The sequence below is a fragment of the Acartia tonsa genome, chromosome 9 (assembly GCF_053477335.1).
Source record: "Acartia tonsa isolate MP-2025a chromosome 9, ASM5347733v1, whole genome shotgun sequence".
Lineage (NCBI taxonomy): Eukaryota > Metazoa > Arthropoda > Copepoda > Calanoida > Acartiidae > Acartia > Acartia tonsa.
In genome coordinates this window covers 47,952,738-47,974,516 of record NC_137268.1, presented here as the reverse complement: position 1 = coordinate 47,974,516, position 21,779 = coordinate 47,952,738, and the positions used below count along the sequence as shown (strand labels likewise).

Here is a 21,779-nt window from a genome sequence, read left to right as displayed (position 1 = left end):
TGGAGGAAGGTTGACCCAGGCCATCTTCCAGACCCTCATTGTCACATGGATCAAGGCTAATCTCTATGTTGTTGTGTCCTGTGAACTTTGGGATCAGTTTCTAGAGGTAATGTTAGCTATACTATAATTAAGATAACCTGCAGAAATAGATATTTTATTACTTGGATGTTACACTAGATTTTTATTTTCTCTAATAAAGTAAAACTCCCAGTGGGCTAAAATGACGATAACCCTAATTCGCCCCCTTTACTCCATTCCGTCCCGTCCTACTGGATAAACAAACTGACCATTGAATGAGTTTCATGTTAGCAACCTAAATTGACTTCAATTTTTCCACTGTCATCAATATCCACGTATATTCTATATCCATTCCATAATGTTTTATTTGTTCTACAGTACAGGAATCAGATCTATTTGCCAATCGTCCTAAAGACAACCAATGGTTGATTGTACGTCAAGCTTTTAATTTTAAGAGGGATAAAATGAGGGATTTCAAAGGTTTGAGGTTGGTAATCTAATATATTTTTTTTTAATTTTGAAGGGAAACAAATAAGGGGTTTTACGGGTTGAGTGGAGTTAACACCCTTTAAGCCCCACCCTTTAAAATCTGTATCAAGAATTAAAAATGAAGTTTGGGGACGAATTTTTGCTTCATTAATTTAGATGAATTATTTTTCCACCAACTTTTCTACTTGTCAAAATAAGTTCGTTTGTTTTAGGTTTTGAGTGGACTAACTTTATGGGAAGAATTAATCCGGGAGTGGTTTAAGACTATGGAAACCCTTACCAGAGTGTTAGCTAGACAGGTATATTATTTTTTTAATGTTTTTTCCATTAAAGTTTATAAAAATAATCGATATATTATTACTGGGATGTTGTACCACATTTTCATTTACTCTGATAAGGAGATGCTCACAGCTGGCTAAAATAAAGATACCCCCCTTCTTTAAACCCAATCCTTACCCTACTACTGGTTGAACAAACTGACCAATAAACGAATTTCATGTTAGCAAGCTAAAATAACGACAATTTTTTCCCCCTGTCGTAATATCCACGTATATTCTACATTCATTAGAGTAGGTGGTATTATCCTTGCCTGCCTAGCCGCAGCGCTCGGCTCCCTAGCCTAAAACCTAACCTAACCTAAAATACTTGTTCGTCGGTAGTCGGGGGGGGGGGGGGGGGGGGGGGTACAAAATTGAAAAAAATTGAAAAAAAAATTATAATTATAAAGATGTAATTTTGTTAATAATCATTAATGATGTGGATCAATTTATCGGGGATTGCCTTATCCCTTAAAATCCTTGAAGTTTTACCAACAAAATTCCGTTTGTCCCACTGTCTTATTTGAGAGCTTTACTCTCATAAACGTTATCATTGTTATTTTGTGGAAGGGAATTATGTTTTTTGTAAACGCGAAGCTTTTCTATAATTAGTGTTGGATGGCCGGTCTGTATGGACGAAACTCATAGCTATTATCATTAATTCAAGCATGTAGGAATTGTCCTATCTATTTCAAACTTGTTACCTACTGATTATTTTGGTCTAGCTAAAAAGTATAAGGTTTCTACTTTTGTCGTATTTTTTTAGTTTCATACCTATAGTTTTTGATTATAACAAATTCTTTTATTTAGATTGTAAAGAAACAAGACCTCAGATCAGCATTTGAAACATAGGGGGCAGTTGAAGAAGTAAGTTACAGAAAAGTTTCGCAGCTTATATTTATCTTTGTAGATCTGTATAATAATACAAACAATATTTTGGTTTCTTTACAACAAAATGGCTGGGTGTTGCCACCCCCTTAAAAGTCAAGGCTTGCCTTCACCTTTTCATTACTTGAATTTTTTGTTTGAAACTTTCACTACTGCTTTTAGTTAGGTTTAGGGAGATCAAGAAGGGTTTAGAATATTCCACAAGGGTAGGAGGTATTTTTAAGTTATAGGGAATTGTTTTGATTTATTTTTACCTTATTGTTATTAAACAAACTTCAGGTCTTGAAGTTATTTTTACTTCACTTTATTTTTTAAGGAAATGAACGGTACATTATATGCCGGTGAACGGCTGAGAGTGGAAATATCCCGGGGACGAGGCAGGGGACGTGGAGGCGGAGGTGATAGGGGGCGCAGTTCTTACAGAGGTAGAGGCCGGGGTGGGGGCGGGGATAGGTATGAAAGACGCAGCCCCCCACATTACTCTAGGAAAGTTTTTGTTTTAAAAAGTAAAAGTTAGAAAATCTTTAGGTAGGCCTATTTATTAAATGTAACGTTTAAAAGCAATGCATTTTTTGTAATTTCGCCATGGACTGACGTACAGTTTTGTTATAAAGTTGCTGCGCTAATAAAACAGCAGTACCTAAGATAAAAAAATTTAAAATTAATCTTCCAAAATACTTACTAAAAATCATCGAATTTTTTTTTTTCAAAATGAAAACATTTAAAAATAACAGAGGTGGCTCTAGAGGAAGGGGAGGTGATAAGGGTGGCTTTAGAGGCAGAGACCGTGGAGGGGACAGGGGTGGTTTCAGAGGACGTGGTGGCAGAGGGGGTGGTAGATCCCCTCCACCAAGGTAAAATTTTAAATTTTAAGATTAGTTTAGATATTGCTAGCGGCTGCGGCCCTAGCATTTAGGGGCTCTGTATTAAAAAGGATAGATAGGGGACAGAAATATAGTCTAAAACCATTCCGTGTCATATGAGAAGCTTTCCTACCTATAAAGGAGAACTCAATCGGTTTAGTAGTTATCGAAATCTTAAGCTAAAGACAAAGAACCTTTTTACTTTAAACAATTTAGTATATAAACAAAATATATTAGTGTAATTTCCAAATTTGCTAACTTTAAATGCCTACCATCTCTTTTATTGCTTTATTAAAGATTTTCTTATCCCTTTATATCTCTGACATTATACTGTTAGGTATTAGTTTTAGATGGACATTACAAGAATTGATTGATTAAAATAATCCTTAAATAAAAGTAACAGGATGTTTGTTTGTCTTCGTTTGTAGCGAAATATCTAGCGTACGTACACGTCTCTCCTCTACATTGAAGCTTATTGTATGTCTCGGAAAGGTTTTAATTTATACATGGATTTTTTTATAGGCCTAAGAAAAATTACCCCAAAAATTTTATTTTTTAAAAACTTTGAAAAATTAAAATTCAAGGTAGTGGGTCGGCTCTTTCCCAGCCCCCCCCCCCCCCCTCCCCACACCTTTCACATTGCAAAAAAAATGGGTGTTGTTTTTTGCTTAATGGTGTGATTGATAATTTAAATTGAAACTTGGAAGAATCTACCTATTAAGATTTAAAATAACTCTTATATGCATCATCCTATTATATAAAGCAGTAAGACTTTTTTTCTAAATAACTACTGATCCGATTGAGTACTCTATTTTAGGTAGGCATCACATAGGTCCTGAGTTGGTTTTATTCTATTTTCTGATCATATTTAAGCCTTAAGATGGATTTTTTTTACTTTTTCTATTGAAACTAAAATAAAAAAATGTTGGGATCTATTTCAACTCACCACTAACTCAAGTGCCCCTAGAGGCCTCTAGGGGCTTAGTTACTATTGACCATACACTGTATTATCTTAGGTTGCGGCGGAAACCGGCTCCGATGCTGTACATCCTGGCTATGGATTTCTCTCCGAGAATGTCGAGTTTGCTAATCTTTGCCAGGTAAATGCAGGGAGGGAGGGGACAATGGGCTGTTAACTACACGTGTCCCCAAACTTTTATAATAACGTATTCTTATTCGTTGGCTTAACAACTTTGGGGATTAAGTGATCCCTGATTGGTTGGTACATTAAGTTGAGTGTCCAAACGTATCAACCACAAAAGGTAATCTATGTAAGGGGTAATTTTGTGTATCATCAATGGGGTTGTACATGTACAGTACATCAATTTGTCGACCATTGTCTTATCCCTTAAGATTCTTGGGTAAATGGATATATTATTACCTGGATGTTACACCAGTTTTTCATGTACTCTAATAAAGCGGTACTCACAGCGGGCTAAAATAAAGATACACCCTTATTCCTCCCTTACAACACCCCCTTACCTCCTTCTGGGTAAACGATCTGACCAATATATGAAGTCCATGTTAGGAACCTAAATTCATGACAACAAATTTCCATGATATGTCATTAATAATATCCACGTGTATTTTATATCCCTGGACAGGTAATATTTTCCATTTGACTGCAGGGAGGGAGTGGATATTAGACTGGAAGTTATACTGGTACCCAAAGTTTTATAAACACGTTAGCTCACAACTTTAAATCTTGATTGGTTCATTCAAACTAGCAGTGTCTGAACTAATCTAAGGTGTTGTTTTGTTCAATATATTTGGGGATTTATATATGTATATTTCGTTCATTATCTTGTCCACGGTCATTAGTGTGAGGAATGGGGTTGACAACACACCCCTTAAAATTAAAATTATGTAGATTCCCCCCCCCCCCCGTTTTTTAAAAACCTCTAAGATTACATCCCTTCCCGTAAAAACCCTGTGCACGCCACTGTACTGCTTACGTTTTTTTCTGGTTAATTTCAAGAATGTAATATTATATTAATAAGAATGATACCTACCTTTTAATTTAAATTTTTTTTTTTATCAGGAGAAAGGAGTTATATTTGTTGGTCCACCGTCCACTGCCATTAGAGATATGGGTATCAAGTCTACATCTAAGGTAAATGATAGAGTAGCTACTCAGGAACTTATTTTGGTTGATTTCAAGTAGAAAAAAATAACACTCTATACTATACCGGAGTAACAGGATGTCTGTTCATTTGTCCTGTACGATCTCAATCTTCTGGTCTTCCATAATTTTCAGGGAATGTTTATGCTGTTTTTTTGGCGGGGGGGGGGGGGGTATGACACCGCTTCTTGGAAAAATGACCTCGAATATTTTCATTGGTAAAAACCCTCCAACCATCCTCTTTTAAGACGAAACACAAGTAGGCTCTAGGAAAAGCAACTGTGTATTTAAAAGAAGTCTGTCGTTACAATTTTTCTAATATTTAACCTGTTTTTTAGATGATCATGGAAGCCGCTAACGTACCTGTAATCCACGGTTACCACGGAGAGGACCAGAGCCTGGACACCTTGAAGGCGGAGGCAGACAAGATCGGGTTCCCTGTTATGATGCCGAGTAGTATGGACACAGCATGTTCTTGTTAGCCAGGGATGTTGTTACTGCTTATGTTTTCCAGGTAAGCTTTCCCTTTATTTTTTCTCGTTCTGCGTTTTCAAAGATGTTTAGTTAGATAAGTTTGCTGATTTTTTTGCCACGTGTCAAGATGCCTGTAGGAAATGAATGAGGGGGGAGAGGGGGAGTCGAACCTACACACTTTTATTTTTGCTTTCAAAAGAAAAAATTTAGGTGTGAGAGTAAGGGGGGGGGGGGAAGTTCTGACACATTTGCGTAAACAGCGAGTATAGGCTTTATCTTTGGGACGGACGGACGGACGGACGGACAGACGGACGGACAGACATCGTTCTACTTTGTATTATAGATTAGATATTTAGTAGGGAGGGATGGGACATTGGGCTGTAAATTACACTAGCCCCCAAAGTTTTCAAATAACATTTTCTTATTCTTTGGCCTAACAACCTTGGGTACTTTTATTGATTTTTTATTGGTTGGTTCATTAAGTTGAGTGTCCTAACATTTCAATCACTTATTGTAATCTACAGAAGGGGTAACGATGTGTATCATCATTAGAGATGAACATCAATTTATCAGCCATTGTCTTATCCCTTTATATCCCTGTAATTATCTAATTAACTAATGAGCAATTTTATTCCAGGTTGAATATCAGTGATACCGAGGTCGAATGGGGCCGGTGCCCAGCAAATCCAGGAGGTTGCGCAACAGTTTTCGCGGCCAGAGCAGTAGAATCAAGAAAAATATGTTTAAGTGTTGTTTCAATCAATAAAGATAATAATGAAAACAATTTTTTTTTTATTTTTGCGTTTTGTGTACAAGCGAGGTTTTTCTATAATTAAGGTCGTTTTTTACCACTTTCTCGTGATTTTTACCACCCGTTTTTACCACAATTATTGGTAAATTTTTACCATATTTACCCTATTTCTGGTAAAATTTTACCAGTTTAGGGCAAAAATATTACCAGGTGTTGAACAGTTTTACCACTTTTTCGGTAAAATCTACCAGAAATTTGCGGTAAATTTTACCAAAAAAGTGGTAAAAATTGGTCAAAATCTGGTATAAATTTGCGTCCTAAAATGGTAATATTTTACCGGAAATCTGGTAAAATTTTACCGATAATTGTGGTAAAAATCGATGGTAAAAAGCGTCTCGGAGTACCACAAAAAGTGTTTTTACCACGGTTACGGTAAAATTTTACCACCTTTTACATCGTATAGGCTGGTAAAATTTTACCATAAAAGTGGTAAAAACTAGGTCTTTTTATGGTATTATATCCGTCCTGGGATGTTTCTGAAGCCAATCGAATCGTTGTGTTCCACTTTTATGGATTTTATTTATTGTTCATATACAATAAATCTATAATACAAAGTAGCTTGATGTCTGTCTGTCCGTCCGTCTGAAGCTTAAGATTTCGGTAACCACTGAACCGATCAGATTCTACTCTTCAGGGAATATACCTACTAGTCCTGTGGTGGTTTTAGGCTATTTTCTTGGGGGGTGGGACCCCCCCCCCCCCCAAAAAAAAAAATCCCCCCCCCATTTTTTTTTACAGAACATTTCCTTGGTCCTTTTACGAATTTTGCCTTAATTTTTTTTTTTTTATCACCTCTAGAGGCTGTTTGCCTGAGCTGAATCTTTAAATCATTTTGATGGTGCGCTAAATCGGGGCGCGCCATCAAAATAATTTAAAGATTCAGCTCTGAATTTTTAAATTAGAATGTTCATGACATAGGGTTTAGGTTTTCTATAATTAGGGTCTTTCCGTCCTTACGTCCATCTGTCGTTAACGGATAGATTTTTTTGGTAAATTTAGGAATGTTTAAATTGTCATTTCTATTTAAAACTTCGTTTTTCGTTGTTTTCATTATTTAGAAACTAATAATTTTAGTCAGTTTGATTAAAACAAAGCATTTGATGATAATTTATAATTATACTTACTAGATAATTAGAAATAAATTATAAAATTAAACAAATATCCCGAGACTTGGATTTAGTAATAAAAAAGTTTCTAAAACATCTTGTGTAGCATTCCTAAACTAGTAAACTTAACGTGTGCTTCCCGAGATCTTAACCGAGAAACAAAAAACTTACTATTTTATTGCATTGTATAAGAACCTTGGTTGAAATATTGCGCAAAAAAATGGACAATACGTTCTTTGTGCAAAAGTTTTCAATTATTAAACAATTTGACCATCAAATATTTAAAATATATTAACCAATTTTATTTTAATACATCATTTATAATTTATTGTAAAAACTATTATAATTTTCATAATTTATTTATTTTGGTTTTTTTTAGTTTTTTAAAATTAAAATTAAAATTGGAACTTTTCAATTAAGTTTAAAAGATATACTTTATAAAAAAGCGTTTCTTTTCTACTTATTCAATAATCTTGCAGAACCAAATTGGTTCAGTGGTTGGCGATATTAGCAGAATTATTTAAAAGAAGAAAATAAAAAAAATTTAATTTATGTTAAACTTTCTAAAAGCGAAGCTTTTCTATAATTTGTGTCGGCCCGTCTGTACGTCCGAGACAGATGGCTTTTTCGTTAATTTAGACATGTAAGAATTGTACTTTCGATTTCAAACTTTACATGGTGATTCCTGTAGTAGTTAGGTACTATTTAGAAAATTTAGCAACTCTATAATCATTATAATCATTACCAGAATGTCCGTACGTCCATTTCAAACATGTTGAAGTTTTTCGGTCAGGTTCTCCTTTACAGGGTAGCTTCTAATAGGTCCCGGGAAGATTTATAACTATTTTCTTGGGGGATGAAACACCCCTAACCCCCCCCCCCCGAAAAAAAAATGAAAAAATACCCCCCTCCAAATTTTTTTAAAATCTAGGACACGAAAAACTATTTGATTCAATAGTACTATTATTATCTGGGCTCGGCAGCCGCGCATAAGCCCCAACTTTAAACCCGCTTATGTGCAAAAACCTAAATTCTGAAAAGATGGATTGTTTTGGGTGGGAATGGGTTTATACATTAGGGCGGGTTCATATCGGAATTAGACAAAGAGGGGATATACAACAAATAAAATTAACCTTTAAAACATTTCTGACCGAAAAAGAATTTTAAAAATTGAGTTTTAGAACGCGACCACTAAAAAATATATTTGATTACTTATTAATATGCAAAGACGACATTTAAATTTTTTTTTGAATCAGAACTATGGCTTCATGGTGCTCCCTAGAAAGGCCTTGAGTAGCTGAATCAGGAACTTTTATCCGTTTCAAAATATCTTGTTCATAGCCTTAAAAATCACTAAAAAACCTCATTTTTTAAAGGTTTATTGAGATTTGTCCAATTTGTAGAGGTTTTTTAGATTTTCACAGGCTAGGAACGAGATTTTTTGAAACGGTCAAAAGTTCCTGATTCTACTCCTCAATGCCTTTCCTGGGAGCACCATGAAGCCATAGTTCTGATTCAATAAATTTTTGACTTCCATTTACAAATAGCTATACAATTGACAGCGGTTTTAAGACTTAGGATAAATTTTAAATCATCCAGAGGTGTATTATACTCATACAAATCATTTGCAGATCCCCGCTTTGGCATCAGAAAAAAATGTCCAAAATCGACCAACCTTATTATACATCCAGCTGAATTTAAAAGTTACTAGCGGCTTCGCCACTAACCTTTTAGGGGCTTTGCCCTAAGAGGTAATTAAAAAAAGAATTTCTGGTGCTGCTAATTTTATGGGAATTAGTTTCCCCAGAAAAAAATTTTCATTTTTTGGGGGGTTGGGTGTGTCCCACTTCCCAAGAAAAATGCTTAAAACCACCACAGGACCAATAGGTTTATACCCTGAAGAGTATAATCCGATCGGTTCAGTTGTTACTGAGATCTTAAGCTTCAGACGGACAGACATCAAGCTACTTTGTATTATAAATATTATGGTAATTTCACTGAGGCTTAGACGCGCAGCTACAGAACCCTGATTATTATATTATATACTAGCGGCTACGCCCCTAGAGGCCTCTAGTGGCACTTTAAATGTTGTTGTTTGTTAAAGTTAATTTTTTATGTACGATACCACCTTATTTGACGTTGAAGTCTCCTCTAAATTTGATTTTTTTTTGATTTTTTTGTCATTTCTCTTGGGAGGGTGGTGGTACCCTCCCCCAAAATAGTTATAAACCTTCCCGGGACTTATGAGAAGCTACCCTGTTAAGGAGAACCCGATCGGTTCAGCGGTTAGCGAGATCCTTCGGTACAGACACACAGACAGACACATAGACATCCTGTTACTTTAGTATAAGGATATATTATTATATTCTAGCTGTCTAATTATTTTCTAAAGATTGTCAAAAACATTTCTACCAATTAACAAATAACAGAATTATGAAAAAATCTATGTAGTTTTTTTTATATTTTTTATGTTAATAGTATTTTTTAGTAGCAAATCAACTCTATAATTCACTTTGTCCGTCCGTCCGTCTCGTTTCCCAATAAACGACGTAGCTAACAGGCAAACGGACAGACAGGTCTAGGGATATTTTTAAATCTAGAGGACTAACAAAGAAGAAGTGACTAAAATCTTTAAACTAAATCAAGGATGACAACATCCTTAAGTTGCGAAGCTCAAAAATTATGAATGGATATCGGGGAAAAAATTACTATAGAGCAGTGTCATAAACATAATAAACATTAAACTTAATAGAATAAGGAAATCACGAAACCTGTAAAATTACGCAACCTTTAAAAACACGAAAACTTGAAAATCTAGGAATCGATCTAGCACCCCAAATAACAGACAGATGGACAAAACAAAGTAAAGATTAGATGGGCATTTCTCATAGGTACAAATTATTCACTTAAAATTTCAGCCTTCTATCATTTATAGGAGCCAAGAAAATCACGTTTCTCCCACTTCTTGACTGACGGACAGATGGACAGACATTTCGAATTATAGAGTAGCTTCGCTACTAAAAAATGTGTTTATTATGTGAAAGATAATTTATCCCATAGCAACTAGAAACAAATTAAGTGATAATATTATTTACAGAATACGTAAGAGGAGAAAGAGAAAAAATATCATTTTCCTACAGGAAGAAAGGGGACCCAAAAATTATACTGGTACTCAAAGTTTTCTATTAGTTTCGAAAAACTTTGGGTACCTAAATTAATCCTAGATTGGTTGGTTTAAATTAGAAGTGTCAAAACTTTGCAACCATTAATTTTAATCTACATGGGGCGGGCAAGGCGTTTTTTCTCCTCTTGGAGATATGCACAATTCAATGTCCATTGTCTTATCCCTTTATATCCCTGTATGTGTATCCTGATATCCAGGATATGTTGTTTTTATGCAAATATTTGAGATTAGTACTTTTTAAAAGCAAAGCTTTTCTATAATTAGAGTAGCTCCTTCTGTCCGTACGCCCGTCCGTAACGGATAGCTTTTTTCGTTAATTTAGGCATGTTAGAATTGTCCTATCGATTTTTAAACTTTGCATGGTGTTTCCTTCATTTGCCTACAATTTTGCTTTGACTCTTATACATTTACATTCTGATTATTCAGTTCTGACATTATACAAGTGTTAATGTCCGTTTGTCCTACCGTTCCAGTGCTTCGCTTTTATGGATGTTGTCATCCTTGTTTTTATTGACGTTTACACGCTTTCTCTACTCTTTCGTTCATAGTAGCGCAGCTATCCTACAGTTTCTGGTGTTTCTGTGTGTTAGTGTAGGTAAACTTGGAATCTAAAATGATTCATAGTAAAGTTTTCAGTAGACTCCATAGCTAACACGCTTATAGCTACCATATTGCTTATTCTGTTAGCAATGTTAGTAGAAAATAAAGTGTATCTTTAGTATTTTTTTAAAAACTAGTAGCTACGCCCCTATAGGCCTCTAGTGGCACTTTAAATGTTTGGTTTAAAAAAATACGCTACCTATCTATGTTGCTTTCAAGTTTTTACGATACCTTGCAAAGTTACGTAGGAGTCTCTATTCGAGAAAAAAATTCGATTTATTCTGATTTCTATTGGGAGGGTGGTGGTACTCTCCCCCAAAATAGTTATAAACCTTCGCGGGACATATGAGAAGCTACCCTGTTAAGGAGAGCCTGATCGGTTCAGCGGTTAGCGAGATCCCTCGGTACAGACAAACAGGCAGACATCCTGTTACTTTATTATAAGGATTATATAATGAATCTATTAAAGCTAAACAAACTTTTAAATTGTTAGAAGTTATATTATAATAATAACAAACTTAGATATACAAGCCCAAACATAATTGTATATGAATATGTTGCAAATTTACATAAATCCATACTGATTTTTAGGGCTTGTTTATATGTATATATACTTTGCCTATAAGCCTAGGAATCATTATACCAAAATTGAGATAAATAGAATTATTATATCATGCAAAAATAACCATCATGCTTTTTAAGTCTTGTTACTCTACAAGTGTATATGTTCTTTTTGATGGTTGTTGTCAATGTTTGTCATTCTTTTGACCCAATTTTATTATGTCTACATGAAATTTCTTATCGATATATTATACTTGGATGTTGCACTAGATTTTCATGTACTGTGATAAACTCGAAGTTGGCTAAAATAACGGTACAACTATCCACCTCCTTTACACTACTTTCCCCTTACTTTCCACTGGATAGACGAACTGACCAATAAATGTGGCCCATATCAGCAAAATATGCATATCAAAATGTTCCCTGTCAATATATCCACGTAAGTTCCATAACCATTACATAACCATCAAAGCAGGACGTCCAGCAGGAAAAAAATTATTTTTTGGGGGGTAGAGGCATTCCCAAATAATTTGAGTGAGGTATTACCCCCAAAATTTAAAATTGTAAGACCCCTCCTCCCCCCCTAAAAATGATATTAGCACTTCACTCCTAGTTTAAAATATTTTTTTTTTACAAATCATGTAAATTTTGTACAACAGCTAAAATATAAAGCTTGGACGTTTAAAGATATTTACTGAAACATTTAGGTATGAAGAATTGTTATATTATCAGCAATGCCCCTCGATCTCATTAATCTATCATTAACAAGGAAATTTGAAACACAGAAACTGTTATTTTAATATCTTTGTTCATGTGATTTGTTGCCTGACAAAGCAGCAATCAAATGTAAAACCATACTCACATGGATCTGGAGAAAATTTATTGCAGAGCACCAGAACCGCCGCCGCTTTTTCAGCACCAACTCTCTGCAAGTCAAATGGACTTAACATTGTACCCTAAAAAAAAAAAAAAAAATAAATAAATAGGATCAACTGTCCGTTATTGAAAGACCATTTTTTGACGAACCCCAAACTGTCCCACTTTGAGAAAGACGATTCCAGTGACGTCATATACATTTCGGGAAAGAAAAAGGGAAGGGGGGAAGAAAATCTCTTCAAAAGAGATGGGAGAAAAGGGAAGAGATTTTCTTCCCCCCTTCCCTGAACGTATATGACGTCACTGGAATCGTATTTCTCAAAGTGGGACATTTTAAGGTTCGTCCCCTTTTTTCTGCTGTTTTAAGTGCCGCAGCTTCTAAGAAATATAAGCAATGTATTTTATGTCCAAACAATTAGTGTATAATTATAGAAGTATAACCCAGTATACCAGGACCCAATAGTTGGGACCTTTTTCGTCTGCTAGAAAAATTGCTTTCTACCCTTTTGTAGCGACTTGACAGCCTTAATATTTCTGACGCTGTTGGCTGATATCTTAAGACTCAATTGAAAGTCGGCACATGGTCCCCACCTTGTGAACGTACAATTACTTAACCCAACCTCCCTCTATCCTTTTACTTTCATGTCCAAATAAGAAATGGGTAATCTTTATATTGTTGTCCATATTCATGTTGTAAATTTATGAAAAATATATGTTCAACAATGCTTAAAATAAAGTAACATAATAGAAGAGTTATTTTAATTTTTCTTGCACGACATTTTTCACATGAAGCATTTTTGGAAACTATGTACCTATCATAGAGGCCGTATTTTTAGAGATAATGAAAAACACCTGTTATAAATTTGATGAACTTTTTTTTACAAAGAATAAGGACATATAATCGTTTTTTCTGTATTCCTTCTTGTTGTGTCAGAAAAACGGAAAACGCCGTTTTTTTCTGAAACACCGTGTATATATTTTAAAATTGAAACAAACTTTGAAAAGTTTCCCATTGGATAATAATTATCCTTATACTAAAGTAACAGGATGTTTGTTTGTCTGTGTGTCTGTACCAAAGGATCTCGCTAACCGCTAAACCGATCAGGTTCTTCTTAACAGGGTAGCTTCACATAGTTCTTGGAAAGGTTTTTGGGGGAGGGTACCACCACCCTCCAAAGAGAAATCGCCCCTAGAAAAAATAGGGGGGGGGGGGGGGGGTAGCCGCTAGTGCTTAAATATGTTGAATGAAAAATTATGTTTTCTTAGATGTTGTAATTATGCGTATTGCGTATATATATGCAGTACAGATATAAATACATTTATTATTACAATGAATAAATACAAGAACGATATGATATGTAGTGAGGCTTTCTGTAGAATATAGAGAAATTTAAGGGAAGGGACTGTAAACGATAACTTAAGTATACCTCTAAAACAATAGCTAGTCAGTGCTTTTAGTAAGTAGTTGATGTAAAATGATCTATAGAATTAGATATGCAATCATTTTTTTAGACCCCTTTTTTTAAAGAAAATTAAGTTGGTTTTAAGGTAATAAACGCAACAAAAAAAGAAGAAAAATGCCATTTTGAACAAAAATAGTAAGATCTTTATTTGACACCTCACTTTTTGAATTCTGTTAAGCAATTATTGAAAAAATCTATTTTGTTGAAGCGCGGTGAATGAAAACTTTGAACTTTGGAAGCTCGTCACGAATGGGTTAAACAAAAATCACAAAAGTTAGGACACGTTCTTTATCAAAAATAAATTTAGTGGAAAAGTTTAAACATTGTTACTTTGGTCAATACAATAATATTATTTTAAAACCACCGCCGGACAAGTAACTTTGAGTAGAGCCCTAATCAATTCAGCGGTTACTGAGATCTTAAGCTTCACACAGACAGACGGACAGACATCGTTCTACTTTGTATTATAGATAATTATGGCTGGGGGATATTGTTCAGCGATATGAGAATAGGTTAATGGATGATCAAATAAACTTTCAATATTCCAAAACACAAAACCATGCCTTTGATAGCTTAAAAACAATGGAAGTAAAAAAGAAGAGTAGATTATTTTTACCGCTAATGTCCTTCCTGATATTACTGCACTAATTCCAGACATCAGACTAATTAGTTACAGACATATCAATAACAGAATATTTTAGTACAATGTTGTACTTCAACAAAGACATCTTTTTGTAATACTAGGGGACTAAAGTGGCACTAAAGATTTGGGGGAAGTTACCTCCCCCCCCCCTACCCATTCTCAAATTTAGTTTAAAAAAAAAATTGGGTAGGTCTTTTTTCAAGGAGCTATTTATCTTGTAAGGGCGGTGGTACTCTTATCCAAAATAGTTATAATCCTTACATTGTAAAGAAGAACCATATTGTTTCAATGGTCAGTGAGATCCTTCAGTCTTGAAAGATACACACAGAAAGACAAACAAACATCCATTCACTTTTATACATAAATAATTTGTATTAAAAACATTTGTATTTAATTTATATTTGATTAGTTTGGTCAGGTGTTTCATTCATTTTGTACTTTAAGTACATTATTCTTTACTCAATCTGCATAACATGTGATCACGTTTATCTATATCAAGATGCAATATGCAAATTAGAGAAAAGGTTAAAAGTTTATGATCAAGATAAGTTTTAAAAACTCTCAAGGATAAATGGTATTTGTTTTTTGGTATATTTTGAATGCTTTTACTTATGTTATCTAAAAAAAAAGTAGAGCTACATTTTTTTTGAATTTCATGTTGATTGATAGATCTTTAAAGTCCCTGAATAAATTTACCTTGAAAAATTAAATTGACAATATGCGATCTGTGGACAGAATAGAGTTTTAAACTTTTTATAAGATACAGCTTCTCTGTATATTATTTTGTCTTTTTTTTGGAGGGACAACCTGAAAACTTGCAGTTTTCAAAGATTTTTTAGTAATATAAACAACGATTAAAAAATATTATTAAATTACAAATGATTGTGTTTTTATACCCTTTAAATTTAATCATTTTGAATAATTTCAAAGATATTAAATCAACAGATAAGTAAGAAAAAAACCTCTTTTTCAGTTCATTGTTTTGTCCTCCTATGTAATGATAATTTCCTGTTATTATTCCTTACAAGTTCTGCAAACTTATAATCTTGGAATAGATGCAAATTAGATATTTCAAGGAACTTTGCGCACAGATTATACATCATACCCACATCTTAACATTTTCTTACGTATTAATTAACTATCCAGAATTATAATTAGAAGTATATGAAAGATAATTTTATATCAAAACTGATAATTTGATTTGTTTAGATTATTAGGTTTTTTATATTCTGTTGCTTCTTTAATGTTTACTGACGGTAATGCCACATAAAGGCCTCTAGTAGTACTCTAAGGTGGGGGAAAGGTATGTAATTTGATTCCACCAAATTCAATTTCAGTCTTTTTTCTAGGGGCTATTTCTCTTTGGAGGTTGGTGGTAATGTGTCCCAAAATAGTTATAAACCTTCTAAGAGGACATATGAAAAGCTACAGTGTAAAGGAGAAACATAATGGTTCATATGTTAGCAAGATTATTTGATACAAACACACTAATCAGACAGACGGACATCCTGTTACTTTTAATATAATTTATTGAAAAAACAGATTATCTTAAAAATTTTTTTAGACTAAATTCCAGTTTTATAGGAGCTGTGAAAACAACTGAATTAATTTAGAAATATATTTAAAAGATCAGCAGATTTTTTCAAGATTTTTGAGGTAATGCTTTGTAGCAAAGACAATCTTTTTGTTTGACCCCCCCCCCCCAATATAATTTTAGATTTATTATGCTTGTTGGCTATTTCTTATTCCAGCTTACTTTTTAAAGTTTGGTGTTGCCTTATGAAAATGAAATCAAGTCCTTTAAGAAATAGCAAATGATTCATACTAAGACTTCCATATATTTTTTCTTTAGATAATTAACACATATTAATCATTAGGTTTTATAATGGCCCAGTAACCCTTGCCAATGTCTACTAATGTGAAATTTCAAAATCTACCCACCCTATTAATCATATTTAAAGAAATCACTATAGACAAAACTGATTAATCTAGAAACTGTAGCTCTATTATAATAAGTTTAATTTTGCAAAAGGATATAAGATTTCTGTAACCAAGTAATCAAATCTTTATTCCTCTCAGAGATAATTGAGAATATTTTTACTAAAATAAAGCTGTTCTTTAATTTGAAATGTCCATCTGTTTGAAGCATGTTTGGGGAATTGTAATTTTCTTAAGATAAACATATGAATAAAGGTTTTATTGTTTTCTGTTTTCTTTATACTTTATGACCATGAAATTGACTGAGCATCTGCTCTTTAGCTTACACTGTCCGTTTGTCCATCTATGATTTTTTGTCCTCCGTTACTTGTGGATGTTGTCATCCATGTTTCTTAGTTATTTGATAACAAAAATTGCTTTAATTCGTAATTCTAAAACTGGGATTGTAATATCTTTGTTATTAAAACAATGGAAAACAAAAAACTAAAAGTATCGCATCTGAATTTACTTACTTGGGAATTTTCTAAATTATTTCTGTAAAAATATAATTGTTATTTGTTAAAATATAACTTTTTCCTTCTTACTACTGCTTTATTTTTATTTTAAATTAAAAAAAGAAAACATGGGCGTACCAAGGGGTGCATTTAGGGTATCAAAAACCATACACCCCGAAATCCCTGTCAAAAACCCAAGGGGGTGATGAAATCCTGTGACCTCCACTGCTGGAAACATTAAAAGTCTGAACTAAACTGAAGTTATGAGGGAAAAAACAAATATAACAAAATTCATAGGTAGCAAAGCAAAGCTTAATAAGAAAATATCTAGAAATAAATGACAGAGTAAGTTATTGAGTTCTAGTTGCTTCTCCCCTTGCTTCTAGAGGAGGGTGGTAGAGGTCAGGCAAATAGCCTAAAACCACCCCTAAGATATTGATAAAGCTTCTCTAAAGAGTACAAACAATTCAGACCAGCTTTTTCCAAGATCTTTAGCTTCAGACAAAAAAAGACCTTACTACTTAATAATATACGATTTAGATTTTTGTCAATAATGAAAATTTACATGATCAAATTTCATAAAAAAAGAGAGAAAATTTTATTTCAGCTATAGAGATGTAGAGACAAAGTGAATTAAAAAGTAGCTCCACTACTTCAAAGATTTATTGCCCAGATTTGGCTTAAAAATATGATTTACATTCAAGAAGAAAAATAGGTCACTGTTATGTTGCAGTATTTGTCATTTAAATATTTTAGAAAAAAGATACACGAAAAACAAGATTCAGATTCTGAATTTACTGAATAATTTAAACCGATATGGTTCTGCTTTACAATGTATTTACCCATAGGTCCAGAAAAGGTATGATACTATTTTTCAAACAGAAATCTCCCATAGAAAAAGTAGGGGAATAGTCCCTTTCGTGACATCGCACCTTAAGGAGCGATTGTCGTATTTTTAAATGGCTTTTTATAGGTTATTTTAGGTTAGGTTAGGTTATTGCCCCACAGGGTTAGGTAATTGGCCCCGCAGGGGCTAATAATTGGAGGAAACCTACTGTGAAAAATATCAAGAATCGCCTCTTAAGGTGCGATGTTACGAAATGGACTATACCCAAAAGTAGTTTAAAAACTAAAGCTAAAAATCGTGGCTGGTGACTTCTTCCTCCCATCATGGGCTTTGCTGATGGTGTTTTTAGATTTTAAATTTTTTTAAATAGATTAATAGATACAAAATTCTATTAGTTTTGCCTGAACTATGAATGTATATATAATTCTACTTTGATATTTAAATAGATGGGTGAATTTATTAGTTTCCATGCTACAAGGATTGCTAGGTATATAAGAGATAAATTAAATATCCCCAAAATTGTCTTTGCTTAAAAAATATTAACAAAGAAATTGGACTAAGGGACAGAGTGAATCATAAGTTATCTATTAGTCGAATAAATCTTTACTAACAATATATTCAGATGTCTATCAATGACGGTCAGACAAACTTACCAAATAACTACAAAATGGGGAAAATAACTCTAAAATTAAATTATCTTCCATTACCTATCCCTATATTCCCTGTAGAAACTATGTACAGGGTGTCCCACGTAAACTGTTTTTTTTGAAACGCTTATTACTCCCTTAATATTTGAGCTATCTTCGTAAAATAAAAAGTATTTGGCAGCCTACTACTGACCATTTAATGATATAGTGATGAAAAATCCGCAAAGTTAATTGAAAAAAATCTACAAGGTAATACATAACAGGCTGATTTTAGTGAATATAAGACTAATCCACAAGAAAAATATGCCTTAGTTAACTTTTAAAGCAGCTGGTGGTCAAACGGTGGATCACAAAGACTTACTCTGACATTGTAAGAACTAGCATTGTAGTCTAATTAAAAAATCGGGTATATTTCAGGTTCTTGTGTGCATTTAAAGCGAGCTCACATGAAAAATACATAAAGAAGATCAATATTATGCCTATTTTTACATATTGTTCACTTATATTACACTTCAGACTCTTGAATATTGAGAATTTCTAGTATGCCATGTCAAGATTGTTCTATTTTTGTGCTTAGAAAGTCTGAGCGACCAGCAGTTTGGACCCAAACTAATCTTAAAGTTCACAAAGCAAATATTTTTTGTGGGTTAGTCTAAATTCAATAAAATGAACCTCTTATGTAATACCTCGTAGATTTTTTCCTGTTTATTTTGTGGATTTTTCATCATTATCCTATAAAATGGTCAGTAGTAGGCTGCAAAATACTTTTTATTTTACTAAGATAGCTCAAATATTAAGGGAGTAATAAGTGTTTCAAAAAAAACAGTTTACGTGGGACACCCTGTAGTATGTCAGGGACAGGGGACATTGGGCTATTTATTGTACTAAAAACCCAAAGTTTTATAATAATGTTTCTCGTATTCATTCGAATCCGGTGGATAGGAACCGGTTCTCATCCATACGAAAAAAACTATGTCTAGCATCGTATTATATACAGCTTTCTACGAATATAAAAATGTACAATCATAAGATTAAAACCAGTTTTTTTAGCTGGTGCCTTCGGCACCTCAGGGCTAAAAAAACTAGTTTTAATCTCATAATTGTACTTTCTATATCTGCGGAAAGCCGTTTATAATACGATGCGAGAAATAATTATTCTTGTATTCATTCGAATCTGGTGGATAGGAACCGGTTCTCATCCATACGAAAAAACTATGTCTAGCATCGTAATATATACAGATTTCTACGAATATAGAAATGTACAATCATAAAATTAAAACCAGTTTTTTAGTCCGTGCCTTCGGCGCCTCAGGGCTAAAAAACTGGTTTTAATCTTATAATTAATCTTATCTTTGTTTTGTGTATCATCATTGGAAATGTACATCAATTTATCGGCCATTGTCTTATCCCTTTGTCCCTGGTAGTATGTATGTGTGTATACTTCAGCTTTGATGCACCAAATAATATTATTCCACATATTTTGGTTATTTGGAAAATCAGGGAGCTACAGTATAACGGTTGCAAAGGGGTAGTTTCACGAAATGCATTTGAACTTAAATTAGTGAACCGCAATTTTTGAAAATCGTCTTTTTGTGATATATGCAAATATGCGGTTCACTAAATTAAGTTCAAATGCATTTCGTGAAACTACCCCTTTAGATTATATGATTAAAAGTCTCCCCGCTTAAGGCTTGGATTTTCTTATTGCTTCCTTATCATAGATGATAATAGTACTGTATCGCATCGTATTATAGAAAGCTTTTCGCGGAAATGAAAAAAAACTGGCATTAATCTTTTGATTTTGATTTTAGTGTTCGTGGAAAATTTTCTGTAATAACATGCTTAAAATGATTTTTATTAGTATGGCTAAGAAACGGTTCTAATCCTGCGGATATTATTCGATTATTCGGTTTTGAAGCCATACTGGAAAAATGTTTTATCAATTAAACTTTATTCAAAGGTTGCTATAAAAATCTGCCGTTTATTTCCTTAGGTACATTCCTCTCCCGCCCCCCCCCCCCCCCCAACAGAAAGCTGTGACTCATGCAGAGATTTTTTTTAAATCTTAGGAGGATATTACATGATCGAATTGAGTAATATCATTTAGTTTTTATAATGAAAGTATTATGTAAAGTTTATTTCAAAATGGTTCCTTTAAAAACTTTTTAACAATAGTCAGGAAGTGGTTAAGTTTTCCTTTATTAAAACATCCATATTGAACATTAAAAATGTAATCCGTTTAATTATTCGGGGTTCCAACTCAGGACTTTTTATGAACCTTATATCAAATCATTAGTATTTTGTAATCATTGCAATATTGGAGTTGTTGACTTATCACCTATAAAATTTTGTTAAGATTAGCTGTTTTGTTAGAGAGATAAAAATGTTTTTGTTGGTATTTCTTGTGCAATTGTATTGTACCCCAGAGATTGTACATTGTAAGGGGATGTACATTCCCAATGATAATACACAAATAAAATAAAACTTAATAGTGGTTGAAACGTTTGAACACTCAAATTAATTATCCAACCAATGAAAATTTACTAAAGTCCCCAAAGTTGTTAAGCCTACGAATAAGAAAACGTTAATATAAAGCTTTGGGGACTAGTGCAGTATTGATCAACAGATCTATAGTATAGATGTATATACAGACAACTACCTCCCTACCTTTTTCAAAGACCTCTTTCGTCTATTTCTAAGTTATTTTCTGCTAATTGGTTGTGTTCATATAAGCAACACCATTGCATTGGTTGATTTTCAATGACCCAATGGAAAGGTTGCACAAGGCGGTTGCGATGGGGAGATACAGTTATTTAACCCTTTCTCCCTCTAGTGTTTTACTCTAATTATTGAACAGCCCATTGTACCCTATCTCTCTATCTGATTGTACTCCAGGCACTTTCGCTCTATAATTTTCTTTCTATGGTGTGTCATCACTTACACCAAAGTGTTTCGCACAAACAGAGAAACGAAATTGGTAATTACATTGCATTTAAAGTTTATGAACCCAATCTTAAATTCAAGAGCTTGACATTTTTGAAAGTTAATTTGCTGTCAGTATTTGATAACAAAGGGTGTCCCAAAATAAATCTACAATTTTGAATATCGTGGTTGGTGGAGTGGGGAGGGGGAGTAATTTTTCTTCCCTTACCTATCCTTCTATAACTTACTTTAACAGAAAGACACATTAAATTATTGATTAGAGTAAAGCAAGGGTGACCAGTTAGATTTTTGCTTTGTTAATAATTTTCATGGGGAAACTAATTTGATGTTCTGGTATATTCAGCGGAAGTAATTGCCAACCATTATTTTCTTTAGCAAAGAAATCGATAAATTATTACGTGGATGTTGCACAAGATCTCTATGTACTGTAATAAGGTTACACTTACAATGCCCCCTGGCCATCTTTTTTACCCCATTCCCTCCCCTCCTATTGGA

The 21,779-nt window shown here is 33.5% G+C and overlaps 2 protein-coding genes across 5 annotated transcripts in view; one reads left to right on the top strand and one right to left on the bottom strand.

Annotated features, from left to right (window-relative positions):
• The window catches only part of LOC145329104 (calcium-activated potassium channel slowpoke-like), a 282,479-nt gene that overhangs the window by 84,718 nt on the left and 175,982 nt on the right, over window positions 1–21,779 (bottom strand). For all 4 annotated transcript variants that reach the window (XM_080173138.1, XM_080173139.1, XM_080173140.1 and 1 more), the window contains exon 18: window positions 12,296–12,389. In XM_080173138.1, coding sequence (XP_080029264.1) covers window positions 12,296–12,389 — 94 coding nt within the window. The remainder of the gene's footprint in view (window positions 1–12,295; window positions 12,390–21,779) is intronic.
• Window positions 723–5,955, top strand: LOC145329096 (uncharacterized). Its single transcript, XM_080173128.1, has 8 exons — window positions 723–806; window positions 1,635–1,691; window positions 2,029–2,198; window positions 2,447–2,566; window positions 3,592–3,675; window positions 4,617–4,688; window positions 5,036–5,211; window positions 5,809–5,955. The coding sequence occupies exons 3-7, from the start codon at window positions 2,032–2,034 to the stop codon at window positions 5,037–5,039; spliced, it is 447 nt and encodes a 148-aa protein (XP_080029254.1). The 5' UTR covers window positions 723–806; window positions 1,635–1,691; window positions 2,029–2,031; the 3' UTR covers window positions 5,040–5,211; window positions 5,809–5,955.